This window comes from Cervus canadensis, chromosome 31 (genome assembly GCF_019320065.1).
Source record: "Cervus canadensis isolate Bull #8, Minnesota chromosome 31, ASM1932006v1, whole genome shotgun sequence".
NCBI classification, from domain to species: domain Eukaryota; kingdom Metazoa; phylum Chordata; class Mammalia; order Artiodactyla; family Cervidae; genus Cervus; species Cervus canadensis.
In genome coordinates, this window is record NC_057416.1 from 2,694,368 (window position 1) to 2,712,296 (window position 17,929).

The 17,929-nt window shown below is 40.1% G+C and overlaps 1 protein-coding gene across 1 annotated transcript in view; it reads right to left on the reverse strand.

Moving 5' to 3' along the window:
- CSMD1 (CUB and Sushi multiple domains 1) overlaps positions 1-17,929 on the reverse strand; it is a 2,005,298-nt gene that overhangs the window by 468,683 nt on the left and 1,518,686 nt on the right. Inside the window, exon 11 of the mRNA XM_043454305.1 lies at positions 7,591-7,694. Within this exon, the coding sequence (XP_043310240.1) occupies positions 7,591-7,694 (104 nt within the window). The remainder of the gene's footprint in view (positions 1-7,590; positions 7,695-17,929) is intronic.

Sequence of the window (17,929 nt, forward strand, 5' to 3'; positions counted from 1 at the left end):
TGATAGACAAAACAGCCAGGGTCTGCTCATCACATTAAGAGCTGAGAAAACCACAACTCGGATGAGAAAAGACAAACAGCGGACACCCGAAATGGTGTTGAAATTACCTGACAAGGATTTTAAAGCAGCCATTGCGTAAATGCTTCAATCATTTACAAACTCTCTGCAATCCAATGAAAAACAGAACATCCCAGCAAAGAGAAGTTATAAAAAGACCCAAATGGAAATTATAGGACTTAAAAATACAGTAGTGAAAAATATAATAATAGACAATAAAATAAAAGTAGCTGGGTAGGCTTATCATAGACAGAATGGAGGCCTGATGACATGAGGACTCGAAAAAGGATGACAGGATCCCCTTCACTGACCCCAGAGGGAAGACAGAGTGGAAGCAAAGCAAACAGAATACCAGCAACCTGTGGACAAAACCCAAAGGCCCAGCGTTTCATCATTCCAATCCCACAAGGAGAGAAAAGAGAGTGCAACTGAAAGAGAATTTAAAGCAATAATTGCTGGAAGCTCCCCAAATCTGGGGAAACACATAACCTACAGTTCTAAGAAACCAAGTGAACCTTAACCTCAAACAGGATAAACTCAAATGAATCCACATTAAGACACATTTAATTAAACTTTTGAAAACCAAAGATGAAGACCAAAATCTTGAAAACAGCCAGAGAGAAGGGACCCATTACTTCCAAACACCTCTGGGTGTGTCAGCAGATTTCCTGTCTAACAACTCTAGAGGCCAGGGTATAGAATTTCGAGGTCACGAGACTGAGGGTCCAGACAGATTCAGTGAACGACAGTCCAGATCTCTTCCTTCTCCCTGTTAGTAAATTCCATGTCCAAAGGCAGTTCTGAGCACCACATATTTCATTACATTAAGGCAGAGATAATAATTACAGCAATATAGTAATATCTTCTCTTTGCTTCATACGTTTATTTAGCCTTTCTCAAACAATTTCTCACTAGCTGTTTCATTTTGCACTTGAATGCTTTTGGGTTGCAAATTCAGCATGAGATGGGGAGCCATGCTTGCTGCCCTTGAGGTGCATGCCCCTCAGGTTTTTTTTTTTTTTTTTTTAATTTTTATTTATTTACCTTTAGCTGTGCTGGGGCCTCATCACTATGGGGGCTACTCTCTAATTGCAGTACAGGCTTCTCACTGCAGTGGTTTCTCTCGCTGTGGAGTGTGGGCTCTCGTGCAAGCTAAGTTTCAATAGTGGCAGCTCCTGGGCTCTAGGGCGCAGGCTCAGTACTTGTGGCCCACAGCCTAGCTGCTCCATAGCATGTGGGATCTGCCCGGATCAAGTACGGAACTCGTGTCTCCTGTATTGGTAGGCAGATTCTTTACCACTGAGCCACCAGAAATGTCCTCCCCTTGTTGTTTTAAATGCACTTAGCCCTCCCACCCCCAAAGAGAATGATTACACCTTTGAGGTTAATTTCATGCCAGTAATACATGACACACCCTTGAGATGCTTTTGACTGATGAATCCTGGCAAAGAGATCCTTAGCTCTGTAGGGTAACAGTGCAGTAAGGAGGGCATGCCTTTCCAGCTTCTTAGAGAAAACTGCTGCAGTGAGTCAACGCTAGAGCTGTAGCTGTCAGAACAGCTGGGACAGGCCTCGGGCTGGACCCTGAGTCTGGACCCCAAATGAGCTGGGACAGGCTTTGCTCCATCTCCCACAGGCACTGCCGTTGGACAGTGCCTCCTCAGGGCTGACGGCTTCTCCTCCTCCGTGGGAAGGTTCCCCAGAGACATGGCCCCCAAAGGCCCAGGTCAGCTTGCTCTCCCAGACACCCCAGAACAGGTAAAATCCCAAACCTAAAATACAGGTGTCCAGGGGTCCAGCTACCTCCCCACTGATAGGGCTGTTGGAACAGAAAGTAGGTGCCACAGGGCCCCAACTGACTCTCCTCGGGGTGGTGTTGAAGGTTGGAAAGTCTCTGAACTTCTTCACCTGCAGACCACCCCCCATGCCCACCAAAGCCTACTTTTACCCACCTCTGTGTCCTGCAACATCTGAATTTCAATAACTATTTCTCCAAGAACTCAAGGAAGAAAGATTCCCCATAGGAGACTGAGGAAGGAATACTAGCAATGGATGGAATCCATATGAAGAATAGATCATTTAGGATTTGAGTCTGATCTACAGTCTTGTACAAACCCATGCTGAAAGTCAACACCATTATGAGAAAGACTACATGAAGAAAAAGTTTTGATCATGAGGTTCCAGAGTTCTAAGGATCTAAGGAGTGTACTTCTTATCTAATATAGGGTTTTGCCCAGAGAGAATTTAGGTATGTGCTTACTCTTAACATACATTGCTCAGGCTTTTCTCCAAAGCAATGAGATGTGCTGTGATTGACTTCTCTAATAATGTCCAAAGATACAGAGACACACACATCAGTTTTCAGTGTATGCTTTGTCACAGCTGCTGTGAAGTCTTTTGATAACAAAGTGAATTTTGCCCCTTCACCCAGTGCCTGCAGACAACAGTGGAGGTAGGTGGTTACAGTCACATGAGAGATGGAGTCGCTTCTCAGAACAGAAACCAGTGTGAGAACAGTGGCTGAAGCAGCCATGAGGAACAGCGAACAGCCGAGTGGGAAAGACTAGAAGTCCCTTCAGAAAATTGGAGATACCAAGGGAACGTTTCATGTAAGGGTATGCATGATAAAGGATGGAAGTGGTAAGGATCTAATAGAAGCAGAAGAGATTAAGAAGAGGTGGCAAGAAAACACAGAAAAATATACAAAAAAGTCTCAATGACACAGATAACCACAATTGTGTGGTCACTCAGCTAGAGCCAGACATTCTGGGATGTGAAGTCAAGTGGGCCCTAGGAAGTATTACAATCAACAAAGCTAGTGGATGTGATGAAATTATAGCTGAGCTAGTACAAATCCTAAAAGCTGGAGTTTTAAAGCGATGCACTCAATATGTCAGCAAATTTGGAAAACTCAGCAGCGGCCACAGCACTGAAAAAGGTCAGTTTTCATTTCAAGCCAAAGAAAGGCAATGCCAAACAATGCTCAAATTACCATACAATTGTGCTCATTTCACTTGCTAGCAAGCTAATGCTCAAGATCTTTCAAGCTGGGCTTTAGCAGTACCTGGATTGAGAACTTCCAGATGTGCAAGCTGGATTTAGAAAAGGCAGAATGAGAGACCAAACTGCCAACATTTATTGGATCATAGAAAAAGTAAGGGAGTTCCAGGAAAATATCGACTTCCGCTTCACTGACTAGGCTAAACCTTTGACTGTGTGGATCACAACGAACTGTGGAAAATTCTTGAAGACATGGAAATATCAGACCACCTGACCTGCCTTCTGAGAAACCTGTATGCAGGAGAAGAAGCAGTAGTTAGACCAGACATGAAACAACAGACCAGTACAAAATTGGGAATAGAGAACTTCGAGGCTGTGTATTGTCACCCTGTTTATTTAACTTACATGCAGAGTACATCATGTGAAATGCTGGGCTGGATGAACCTCAAGCTGGAATCAAGATGGCTGGGAGAAATATCAACAACCTCAGATATGCAGATGATACCATTCTAATGGCAGAAAGTGAAGAGGAACTAAAGAACCTCTTGATTAGGGTGGAAGAGGTGAATGAAAAAGCTGGCTTGAAACTCAATATTCAAAAAACTAATGGCATCTGGTCCAATCACTTCATGGCAAATAGATGGGTGAAAAGTGGAAACAGTGATAGATTTTATTTTCTTAGGCTCCAAAATCACTGCAGACAATGACCTTGGTTATGAAATTAAACGATGATTGCTCTTTGGAAGGGAAGGTATCTAGGACAAACCTAGATAGGGTATTAAAAAATAAAGATATCACTTTGCCGACAAAGGCAAAGCTATAGTTTTTCCAATAGCCATGTACACAGGTAAGAACTGGACTGAAAAGAATTGATGCCTTAGAATTGTGATGCTGGAGAAAACTCCTTGGAGTTCTTTGGACTGCAAGATCAAACCAGTCAACTCTAAAGGAAATCAACCCTAAATCTTCATTGGAAGGACAGATGCTGAAGGTGAAGCTCCAATCCTTTGGCCACCTGATGTGAAGAGCTGACTCACTGGAAAAAGACCTCGAAGCTTGGAAAGATTGAGGGCAGGAGGAAATGGGGCCACAGAGGATGAGATGGTTGGATGGCATCACCAACTCCATGGACGAGTTTGAGCAAGCTCCGGGAGATGGTGAGGGACAGGGAAGCCTGGCTTGCTGTAGGCCATGGGGTTGCAAAGAGTCAGACAGGACTTAGGGACTGAACAACAACAAAGTATCCTTACTGGTTAAGATGAGTAGTGACCAGTAGTCAGGCAGAGGCAATGCTGCTTGCTCACAGATTTCCCTGATACTACCCCTCCCCTAGACAGATGGGCACTTACAACCTGTCATCTATGTCTGTAATCCTCAGAACATCCTGAAATGAGTGCCATTTCCCAGGCACTGGCTGCTAGTAACTGCAAAGGCCAGAGAAAAGTCTTAAAGAACCGTGTCTCTGGATGCAGTTCTTCTGCAAATTACATTTGAGAAAGTTATCAATAAGTATTGTTGAAGAGGTCTCAAGAGAGATTTGCTTAGTGAATTGATTTGAAGTCTGTCATTCTGTGAAAGTAACCTGAATAAATTCATCCATCTCTTGAGAAGACTCGGCTATTGAAAGAGTTCCCCTAATATTCAGTTTTTCTCCTTTCAGGCCAAGAAACTTGAGAAAATAAAAAGCCATTAACAGAAATTAGGCTTTCGAAAACTATATTTAGGATGAGACGGTTAGGCTCTCTCACTTTCTGAATTTCTCCTTAAAATTAAGATCTGAATAGAATTCCTCAGCCCCCCTAAAAATGGGGATGTATAAAATATTGAGCCCAACATAGTATACATCAGCCACCCATAAAGAAAATGTTCTTCACCCAAATTTTATGTGAAATATGTATCAGGAGATTCAGTGATTCAATATACTTTCTGGTATATAACCGTCTGAGCATGACTGCCATTTCCAATTAGATTTTAAACTCTATGATAGGAGTCTTGTATGTCAGGTCTGACATATTAGTACTCAAAAATATTTCTTGATATATCCCCTAACATTACCAGTTTATCTGAAGACAACAGCTGTGATTCTCCCATTCATTCTTTTTCTGTAATTGTGTATACTGAGAAAATACGTCGGTGGCTTTGCCTTTCTCTACTACAAATGATTAAATGCCCAACTGATCTTTGTTACATTATGTTTCCCAAAGGGCATCTCACTTTGATTCAATTGACTATTTAGTTTTTCATTTATAGATCTGAGCTATTGGGAGGAGGTTCTAATAACACTTATGTCAATGTAACACATAGCTTGCTATTGCTCTCTTAACAACAAATAGCATTGAAAAAAAAAGGGTGCACAGTCACAGATCTTTAATGGTGACCTAAGGGACTTTATATGGCACCACTTGGCCACATTTATATTTTATATTTTGCATTTAGTTGAAAACTTTTCTCATCTGTTTTAATGACACCCCTTCTTAAATTAGACGCTGTGGTAATAATAAAGCTCTCTCGTGTGCAGGTTGTAATTCTCCCCTCTCCAGTGTGTTCACAGGCCTTATTTCATTTTGCTCCTTACCACAGGCAGGAAACGTTTACTATACATATTTTATAGCCATGAAAACACAGGTACAGAGCGGGTCACAGATGGTTAAGAGCAAAGCTCGGGCCAGAAACTCCATCTCTGGCACCCTGGCCCCATCGCTACGCACTGACTTGGTGTCCACAAGTGCCTCTGCAGACCCATGCCAGGCTGTGTGCCCGCCGTCAACATGGCATACCGCAAATATATAGATGTCCAGGCCTCATCCTGCAGAAATCCACGCTTTTATAAATGAATGCAATGTAGGGCTTGAGCAAAAAAAAGAATATTTGGTCGGAGTGTGAGGAAATAAGGACCTTCATGTACTGTGGTGGAAGAAAATCTATAGTTCTTCCTGAAGGCACATGAAACAGTATGACTATTTGTACAAAGTAGCTTATGGCATAGCTGCTTAGGAAGGGGAATTATGGGAGGGATGGGGAAAAGCCAAAGGTTATCAATGATAAGGAGTATAGATATGGTCAGGATCACTAAGTCTGAACACCTGCTGGAGCAGACACCAGGTTTGCAAACTGGGATAAATCTAAGCCTCAGTTTCATCATTTGTATGATGAAGACAGCATTAACCCCTAACTTATAGGATTAAGGTGAAGGCCAAAGAAGATAATATGTATTAGCACAGTGCATGGAACACAAGATGTTCTCAATAAATGCCATGAGATTACTACTGTTATTATTATAATCATCATCACAGGTCATGGGCCAGTAACATGAAACATGATTTTAATTAGTAGTAGTAGTAGTTATAAAACATGAGATAAAGATATGTACTGACAGGAAAGTACATCCAAGACACAACAAAGGAGAAGAGAATGTCCCCAGGGCCATCTGAGTTCAGGCCCATTAACTTTAAAGGTATGGACAGACATTCAGCTGCAGAACTCTTTTCTTTTTTACAGCATGAATTACCTCATCAGAAACTAGTAAATAAAAAAAAAAGTGGGCATTACAGCCACTACTATTCCACTATTGTCATTGTTTCCTAGCTGAAGCTATCAGGGGTAAGCTTTCTCTCAAATAAACAGAAAACCTCAGCCATAAATAAGCAGATTAAGAGAAAAAAGGTGAAAATCCTGCAGAATGACTTCCATTCCTGAAAGCAATTTCTGGTTTAGGTGTCTCTGGAGCCCCCGCAGGAAGCTGTCTGTGTAGGTTGCAAACGCAGAGGAAGGGGCTGCTGAGACATTTCCTGCTGTGCTGAAGCTACTGAGTCAAGATACCCCTGGGGTATCTGAAAGAACAAGTCTGCTAAAAACTGACCAGACTCACCTCAGGGCCATGCATCTGCAAGAGGCTGAAAGCATCCAGGCTGAAGGGGTGCAAACCCCTCTGTGACTGCAGACCCCTCTGTGGGTGCAGAACCCTCTGTGAGTCCAGCTGCAGAGGGGCCAGTGCAAGGACTCCTCTCGTGGTGGACCTGGCCGGGCTGCTTCTGAATCCCCCGGGACTCTGGGTTGTGAGGTCCACAGACATGCAGGGTGTTACCCCCACTATTCTCCCCACAATCTCTGCTACAGTTAGTATGCAGCTCTATGAATGCAAGGCTTTGGAAAGACACATGGCCTCACTGTAGAAAATATCTGTACTTCCCCAAACATGGATAATAGAATAAGTGGAGGGAGATTGATGGGGAGGAGCTGAGCTGAGAAACTTATCACCTGTACTTTCTGCTTTCCAATATATTCTAAATTTTTGCCATATTCTTAATGATTTGAAATAAAAAGAAAAACATTGGCAGAGATATTAATAGAACACAATGCTGAATTAATTCTCACGTGAAATCAGATTTGGACACCACTAACGTAGCTACCTGTGGCATCTATTAAACTTCTTATTGGGAATGGAAAGTCTGACCAGGATCTTCAGTCCACACCCGTGTCTGCACAGACACCTCCCCATCCTGGGAAAGAAAAAACAAGGGAAGATGTACTCACACATATAAGACGGTCCTGGTGTCCCCTACTTTTCCCGCGTCGCCCACGGTTAGGGTGTCATAACCTCTTTCTAGCTCAAACTCCTCAAAGGCAAGCTTGATGACCTGAATCAAACACAAAACAGAGTTACTTAGCATAACGGGAACTCTTTGGGACCTTGCATACTGCAAATATCCAGTTGGAGAATTAATTTTGCTCCATAATGTCATTGTTATTTCAAATGATATCAAGTTGTTTTTAAAATAATGATTAAATATATTTGAGAGCCCCCGATTATAGGATTCTATGTAATTCAAAATCACTATCACTCCAAAGATATTATCAGCTTTAAAAATGAAATCAACCCATATTATATGTTAAGCCTATCAAGTATTTATTCTCATAGTGTTCAGAATGACCAAAGGTTAAGTCAGTATAAGCAAAATAAATGGAGAGTGTAGTTAATGAGATCTATTTAGAGGATAACTGGAACACCAATAAATAAACATTTTCAGTGTGATGTCCACAGATTTCCTGTAATTACTCATATTTACATATGAAAAAGACCTTCTGAGGCTGTAAAGTTGCCCTCTACATTTACCTTGCAAAGCCTTGTCTTTTTTAAAATAAAGAACACTTTGGGTGGTCGACATCATCTAGACAAGACCAGCTTGTGTCTGATGCATCTATGTAATATAACACTATGAACTTTTTTCTGTAGAGCACATATCCTTTTCTCTGGATAAAAGTAATGCTTGCTTTGTTGACTGAATTTGTGATTAAGGGGGAAAAGTGTCTGGGGTGTCAAAAAGTTAGGCTAGAGCCCTGGGTGACAGGAGAAATAGATTCATGTTGGAACTATATGATAGATAGATAGATAGATAGATAGATGCAGACACTAGATAATCTGTAACAGATAAAAAGGAAAGGAAGAAGATATCACTGATCAAAGAGAGAGATGAATAGATAGATAGGTAAAACAGATCAGTAAATAGAGATGATGGCAGTAGAAATACATGAAGAGATAGATGGACAGATGATAGAGATGGTAGATAGATGTAGGTAGGTAAGTAGGCAGGTAGATAGAGTAACAAATGAGGTACGTAGCTAACTGAAGAGAGTGAGAGAGAATGGCAAATACAGAAGCCATTAACATGGTAAATACACTTTGATGAGATTTACTCAAGAGTAACTCTGAAACTCTGGAATCGTGTACGAAACATCAAATGCCTGTTTATTAAACCTGAAAGAAAGGTCTAAGTGGCACCAGGGAGGAAGGCAGACTTTGGACGACTATCCAATTTGATGTTGCATTTCTGAGCAGGCTCTTACCAGGTGCTTTCCTCAGCAATGCTAATACGGGATGCATTAATTTTGCTATTTGAAATTCTTACTAAAATTAGTTGTATAGCCATTATAATTTATTTAAAAATCTACTCTTTCAAATTGTAATGTTTGTCTGAATACATTATTTTAGCAATCTAATTTGAAACAGGTGTAGGGATTGATGGCTGTTGTTTGTGAAGCCCAGCAACCGCGGATGGTTTTACTTCATTTTTTTGTCTTTCCATGGGCTGACTTATAAATGCCCATGGTCTAACAAGATAGAATAAAAGGACTGAAGTTTCACACATCCTGGAGGTTCCCATTACCCTTTTTGAGACACTGATTCTGTGTTAACTTGTCTAACAGCCTGCAGAGAAGCAAAGATAATCCATTCAAGCCTGAGGGTCACGCTTGGCTGATTTGTAATGTCACAGATGGGGGTCTCACCACATAAATGTGTTTTTATTTTGGGTGTAAAAACGATCATTCTACAATTCTTTCAAGCCAAAGCAAAGGGTGTCAGAGAGGTTTTCGTCGGGGTTTAGCGTCAACAATCAGCCTCTACTGAGAGTCAAAGGACAGTCTATGCCATTAATGTCCCATAAAGAGAGAAGCAGCAGGCCCAACCTTCTGTGAAGAACCTCTAGTTTGTTATAGAATATGGCATTCTATAACTATATCTGGCAGTAAAACAAATTATACATCTGGAATGAAAGTTGCTGTCATCTCTCAGTCACTGATGAGTGATGTGATTCAGAGAATTCATTTTCGTAAACAAAATTTGTGTGTACTTAAGGAGTATAGCATGAGTATTTGATGTCCACACACATGACCGCTACTATAGTCAGGCTAATAAACATGTCTCCTTACTTAGTCATCACTTGCATGTAAAGTAAAAACACCTTAAATCCATTCTCTTAGCATATGTCCAATGGCCAATACAGTATCATCATCTACAGCCACCATGCTGCCCAGATTTATCCCCACCTCCACTTTCCTAGTCACCACGGCTCAACTCTGCTTCTGTGAATTCTTTTAGATTTCACATATACATGAGGTCATGTAGCTTTTCCTTTCTGTGTAGGGCTTAATAGTCCATTGCATGCATGTATATATGGTGGTGGTGGTTTATCGGCTCAGATAAGTCCGATTCTTATGACCCCATGCGCTGTAGGCTGCCAAGCTCTCCTATCCATGGAATTTCCAAGGCAAGAACAGTGGAGTGGACTGCCATTTCCTTCTCCAGGAGATCTTGCCAATCCATGGGTTGAACCCATGTCTCCTGCATTGCAGGCAGATTCTCTACTGCTGAGCCACCAGCAGCAGACACACATACACACAGACACACCGCATTTTCTTCACTCACCCATCTATGGACACTTAGGTTGTGTCTGTGTTTTGGCTGTGGTGAATAGGGCTGCTGATGCCTTAAAGCGTGAAAGATTCAGTGGCGTTTAGTTCCAAATGTTTCCTGTAGCTTCTGACACACACATAAGCGCACACACACACGAATCACTAGGCTTCCTCATCAAAATGTGCCTTTTTATGTGCCTTTGGTTTCAGTGTCCTCTTTAAACTATATTTGGGTCTTTTTTGAATGACATGTTTCTGCCAGAAATTGTGATGATAGGAAGAGATACAGAATAAGAGAATGATTTTACAATTTTTCAAGATGCACAACTGACAGCACAAAATAAGTAAATAAAAAGTCCCAACACCTTGGAAGAAGCTAACTCATAATCACCTTAATGAATGACTGGAGGGTTGAAATCAACAAGGTAAGGAATGAGGGCTTGAAACTGATAAAGGGGAAGGGGAAGGGAACTGATAAAAAGAAGGCTGAATAATCTGATCCATTCAATTTCAAATCATTTTTCAGAAGAAAGACTTTTCAAACTGTGAATTTCCTCCAAAAGAACATAACCCTATATCTGGAAATTACTAACGTGCTTGCCAAAAGCAATTTATTTCACATTTTCAAGGAAAATTCATACTTTCTTAGGAACTAAAAATTATGAAATAATTGCTAACAAATTTTAAGTTTTTTAGCCTGAGGTACTGAGGACCAACCATACGAAAATTGAAAAAGCATTAACTAATTATAAAGAGACAGTCTTGTCCAAATGCATGCATCACAGAGCCTGGGTAAATGCACATCAGTGTTTCCCACAGAAAAATGCAAAAAATGTTTCATATCTATAAATTACACATGGTAGTGGTCAATTATATGTAGTATGAAATTATCAAGATTTGGTTCCAACTGAGAAAGAAAAGTACTTTGAAAGAAACAATTTAGGAAAAAAAAAAATTTCTAGGATAGCCTTGCTTTATACTTAACCCCACATACAAGCACTAAATTTCCATTTAAAACTAGAGTTCAATGCACTGTTAATAAAAAGAAGGTAATAATATGGTGGTGCTAGTGGTAAAGAATCTGCCTGCAAGTGCAGGAGATGCAAGAGAAGTGGGTTTGATCTCTGGGTTGGGAATGTCCCCTGGAGCAGGAAGTGGCAACCCATTCCAGTATTCTTGCCAGAGAAACCCCATGGACAGAGGAGACTGGCAGGCTACAGTCCATGGGCTGCAAATAGTCAGACATGACTGAGCACATTATTATTATTTAAAATGTAGCTGTAATATTATTAACCTGTGCTACCAAGAGTCAAGTTAACCAGGGAACCAGAGGCAGAAAAGAGAAACTCAAACAGGCAGGACAACCTGCGATTTCTCCGTCCGCAGCTGTGTGGTCATATCATCACATCTCAAGAACACAAAAACATGGCATGCGGATCCCAGAATCTCCCATGTGGTTCTGGCCTCCAGAACTTTGCTGATTTCCAGCCTAAAGGGCAGGCCTTCCCTGATTGCTCAGATGGTAAAGACTGCATCCCCGCCTGCAGTGTGAGAAAGCCGGTTTTTATCTCTGGGCCCCCGGGAGTATGTAGGTGGCAACTCACTCCAGAATTCTCACCTGGAATTTCGTGGGCAGAGGAGCCATGGCGGTCACAGAGTCGCACATGACTGAAGCAAGCTAGCACATAAACAAAAACAAAATGCGTCCTGAAGGCTGTCCTCTGTCAATTCCCTTCTCTCAGCAGTAACTGGAAATAAATTACTTTCATTCCGTGATGCACCTACGGGGACCTTCATCCCTGACATCAGGCCTCCCGAGGATCTGGGTGCTGAGGATTAAAAGTAGGATGCAGCCAGGCGTGTGCATCGTGCAGTGATGCAGCAGACACTGGGTTAGCAACAGCTGTGTCATCACCACCTTCATTGGTTTCTTTCATAGGAAACTCCTCACAGCCACCAGGCCAGGCCACATTCTGCCACCAGCTTGAGGGACTGTATTATTTCAAACCTCACAAGTCTTTATAACCAAGGAAAACCCTGGTTCTCTTCATTCTGACTTAGCAATTCCTAATACCAATTTTATCCAGAAAGGAATCCTCTGTCATTTTATTTCCAGACAAATGTTTCCAACTACACACCTCCCTTTTTATTTCAGTAGAATTGTGCTTCTCCTAAGAAACTTGTCTTGGAAAAATACTGAGACACAATACTATAGATTCTCAAGAATTAAAGTCAGATCCACAACATTTCAGAAAAAGAAGTGAATTGGGTGTTGGATGAAGATGACAGGGACTAACGTTATAAAGAAAACCCTCAAGCAAAAATCATCAAAATGTCAATAAAACTGTCAGAGACAGAGTATACTTACAGTGCAACAAAGACTAACCAGCTTACCTGGGAGACTAAACAAACTCCAAAGCAGTGATGGAGGAACATTAAAACAGTTTACTGAGTAAAATAAGAGAATAAACTAGTGAGATCTCTGCAAGAATTTCATTAATTCCTGAAATGAAGCAACCAGAGAACCAGAAGCATTGTTTGGAAGATTATTGAAATGTATTCCCAGATGGATGAAAGAAGGCAGCATAGTTATTAAACATGAGAGATTGGGAATTTGAGAGTCACAATACAATAACTGCTATAGAATAAATCAGCGCTATTAGATGTGGTAAAATGAAGAATTAACATTTACAGAACGTTGAAATCTATCAACCCAGGATATGTGTAAAGCTTAGCTGGAAATCTGAAGGACTAAAAGATGAATGGATTGCACGAGAAACTTACAGACCCATAGATAAAGGCAGAAGACATGGGAGCTTATGAAAAGTTACAGGACCGAAGGGGCAAAATCGATAACTAGAAAAATAATGCAAGGCACATTTTTTATAGCTGGGTAATGTTGAAAACAGATCTAAAAACATGGTACATTATGGCCCTGCTTAAACAAAATAAAGCAAAATATGAATGTATCATCTCATAGAACTATTCAAGAAATCTGAGAGGTCCATACAGTAACACAGATGAATTTCAAGAAATGCCAAAGTTAGTTTTGTTCATCTCTGACAAATAAAACCCTAGAGGTGATGGATCAAGATTACAAGTCCCAGATGAAAAAAGAATGTCGTTTCTAGCATGTTTATTTAGTGAAGAGGTTATTTTGTATAGGAAGGAAAAGAAAAATATTTTGCAGATTCTTAAATGTTTCTGGTATTTTACTAACACACTGCTTACCTCCAACTTGGCTGAAAGATACTTCAAACAACAGAATTCATTTTAAAGAGTTATTTAAATGGTATTTTACTTAACTATGAAAAGAATGAGCTAAAGAACATTTTTTAAGTCCTCTGTTGTTTTTTTAATATATTAATTTTAATTGGAGGCTAATTACTTTACAATACATGAATCAGCCATGGGCGTACATGCGTCCCCATCCCGATCCCCCCTCCCACCTCCCTCCCCATCCCATCCCTCTGGGTCTTCCCAGTGCACCAGCCCTGAGCACTTGTCTCATGCATCCCACCTGGGCTGGTGATCTGTTTCACATATGATAATATACATGTTTCAGTGCTGTTCTCTCAAACCGTCCCACCATCGCCTTCTCCCATAGAGTCCAAAACACTGTTCTATACATCTGTGTCTCTTTTGCCGTCTCACATACAGGGTTAACGTTACCATCTTTCTAAATTCCATATATAAAGAACATTATATAGGGACTTTCCCAGTGGTCCAGTGGTTAAGAATCTGTCAGCTAATGCAGGAGACACAGGTTTGATGCCTGGTCCAGGAACTAACATCCCATATGCTGCAGGGCAAAAAAGCCTGTTCACCACAACTACTGAGTCCACACCCTCTAGAGCCCATGTTCCGCAACAAGAGAAGCCTGTACAGTGAGACAGCCCACACACAGCTAGGGAGCAGCCCCTGTTGGCCGCAACTAGAGACAGCCCGCACACGGCAACAAAGACTTGCAAGTCAAGACAGTCAGCGTGTCAAAAAGGGCAGTGGGAGCACACAGCCAAAATAAAGCGACTAATTAAGAAAGATAAATGATGTTATATAGAAAGGAAAGGGTTGAGTTGATAAAATTAAAAACATGTACATTTATTCCTACATATTGAGTAACAGGGTTAGATAAAGAATCAGGCAACCTATTTACTTCTGGGATTGAACCCCAGATGTCAGAGGTGGCTTCCCAAGGTGGCTCATTAGTGATACAGTCATTAAAATTTATTTAAAAAGTCAACTCTTCAAATGGCAGTGTTGGTCTGAACATATTACTTTAGCAATCTAATTTGAAACAGGTGTAGAGATTGGGAGCTGTTGCAAACCAGTATCAACATTGCTTATGAAGCCCAGCATCCGAGGATGGTTTCATTTAAATGTTTGTCTTTCTCATGGGCCAATTTATAAATGTCTACAGTCCAACAAGAAAGAAAGGAAAAAAAAAAAAAAAAACAACTAAGAATCACATGACCTGGAGTCATCAGCATTTTTGACACCCTGACTCTGTCTTGGCTTCTCTAACAGCCTGCAGTGAAGTAGTGTGAATCCATTCAGGCCTGAGGGTCTTAGCTGGCCAATTTGTAAAGAGGTGGCAACGAGGCAGAAACCCAACCTCAGGTCAAGCTTGCAGGGAGATGCTGCCACCGGAACATCAGTGGACCAGGTTCTACTGTTCCAGTTATCTATCATGGACGCTGGCAACATATGCTTTGGTGAGGCCATTTAAATGCCTCCATATCACCATCACCCATTTCTGTTTCCTGAACACAAAGGAAGCTTAAGAGAGCCTGGGGTTTACGAAGTAAACAGGAGGCAGAGGGGTGTACATATGTGTTAAGAGAAGAAGTGCAAAACTGGAAAGTACTGACACTCTCAATGTATGGGATGAGGGGAATGGATGGCCCTTGTCCTGCTTCAGATCAAGCCCTACAAAGCGATGGTTTACACAGACATTTTACATGGTTCATTCACTCATTTTTAACTCATCTTCAGTTATGCCTATAAATATCTCCTGTTCTGGAAGGAAAACTCTAGATATATACAAATTTCCATCAAGAAAAAAAATAGGTCAGGTAGAAATAGCTAATGATGAATATGAATTAATGCTTCAAACTATGACTTTTAAGAGTGATCTATTATTTGACCCCAAATTTGTACCTTGATATACAAGACAGGATTTCCCCTCCTTTAGGTCCTGTGTGTCTAACTGTTCTCTCTTCACTCCTGGACTGTACATAGTCAGCCTCTTACTGGAAAGTTCTCTATTGAGTCCTGGGCATGGCTGCCCCTCCTACAGGGATCCAATTTGAGTATTTTTTCCCAAGGGTCTTTTTTGACCCTGTGAATACCATCCTTACACTGTTAGCACTAGCAGTCATGTTTATTACCTAGTATTCTTCCCCTCAAAGTCTTTTCACATTATCTGAGTTTTCTTTTTTACCTATCAATCATCATCTGTCTATGTATCTACCTATGTATCTATGTATCCATCTATCTATGTATCTATGTATCCGTCTATCATCTATCTGCTCATTTTCTGTCTTTCCAATTAGAATGCAAAATCTAAGAAAACAGGAGTCATTTTGCTTTTCTTAACTACTGGGTTCAGCACTGTTTGTGCATAAATATTTGCTGAATCAATGCACTTATCTTTCTCAGGTATATCTTTTAACCTAAAAAACCTGGGACTATCACACATATACAGGGTTTAACTTTAGACTCTAAAGCTAGTTAAAGGTTGATGGCCTCACATTAGCATAAACCAAAATAGCTCTAAAGTTGTACAAAGCAAAACCAAGTTGATGCCCTTCAGAATAAGGGGAAACAATTATACTCACAAATATCTGCAACATTCCAGCATGCCTGAGGATTCTAGAAATTTTTCTTTTTTTATATGGAATTATTCATTAAGGGTAAGAATGGTTTATTTTATGGGCATACTCACCCTCACCTATTCCATCCCCAAGAACTGCTAGCTAGTAAACTACTTATTCATGAATTAGATTTTATTCATTAAATCCATAGGATTTTACCAATGGTTCAACTTCTCAGGTTTACCAAACAACAACAACAAAAGAATGGTTCTTGTCATGTCAGCTTTTTCAATTAGTAGAATAAAGACTCCTTTTGATTTTGATACTGGAAGATTCTTTCCGCCATTTTATTCTACAGCAAAACTTGGGCAACACTTTGTTTTAGCCACCAAACATGCAGAGAAAATCCAATACATTTCAAATCTACGTATACATCCCACATCTGTACATATTTATTTCAGAAAATATTTTGAACAATGCTCACACATTGTTTGGCCTACAGCTGCCCATACAAAAACGCACTCATTAAGAAACAAAAAAGCTTATTTCTGTGGTCATTGACGAACGGTAAGTTCATTGGGGCTCTTCCAAAGTATGCTTTCTGGGGATTGAAAATGGCATGGGGAGAGGCCCACCGCTGGTCAGCAGAACCTCCTCTGGCTTCGAATTTTGGTTTTGCAGTTTACTAGCTGTATGATTTGTGTATATTCCTTTTAAATAAAAGAAAATCATATAAAATGTAATTATTTAATTCAGCCAGCAGCTGAGGATAGTTGCAAATTCTGGAGCTTAAAATGTGGAGCTGTACACTAGCAACATGTAGAAAATGGCCATTTAATTTTAGACATTTCAAATGCTATTGGATTGTAGATAGAAGATACACAAGTGTATATGATATTTTTTTTCTGACAGCATGTAGAAACAATATTGTCTTTGTTAAATGTCATCAGTAGATTCAAGTAAGAACATTGAAAAGTGACTGAAAGGTAAGGATTAATTTCCATCAAGTAAAATGCACTATTCCATGTAAGAGTCAATTAGAAGGCAATAGGACAACATTTCAAAGCAGCTCAGAATTTGGAGTTAATGTAGGATATGAAAAATGAAAGGAAGATACAAAAGAAACAAAGGAGAAACAACTAACCATGCCCCATAGAGTAATTTAAATAAGTTGTTGCTGTGTTTCTCAAACTCCAGGGAGGACTATGGAACTGAGCACTTCATTGCGTGTTCTGTTTGCTGGAATTAATTATTAGAGGAGACTAGACACCATGCACATTCTAGACAAGTCAACCTGGTAAACGCCATTTAGATCTTCAGTTCTGCCAGTGACAATACAACTGTGGTACTTACAAAGAATCCATAAAACACTTAAAAGAAGCGTTAGTGAATTTCCTCATATTTTTCCTTTATTTTGTTCCAAACTCAGACTATGACATTTTTAAATTGGAAGATAAACTATCTCCTTTTAAGCTATTTGCAAGCTAACCTTCAATTTTATTGCAACATTTAAAAAATTCTTTACAAACCAAAATTAGAGAATTTTATTTTTGTGCTTTACTGTCCCCTGTGCAAATATTTGGGTAACCTAAAATTAAGAATAAAAGCATGTATGTTTAACAAGATGAGCATTCCTTAATTTTAAACACAATGATTAATTATCTCTGATTGGCAAAATTATCAACACTTTATTTTTCTCTGCATATGGAAGTTATGTTTTATCAGTAATGGGTTTTCCTAAAAAATATCTGTCTCTTCTCATTCAAAGACAGCTTGTCCTGCTTGCTATTTTTATGTACTTGCTGGAAAGAATGAGAATTGGATGCTTATGATCTCCTCTAGTAGATATGTTTCCTTATTCAACC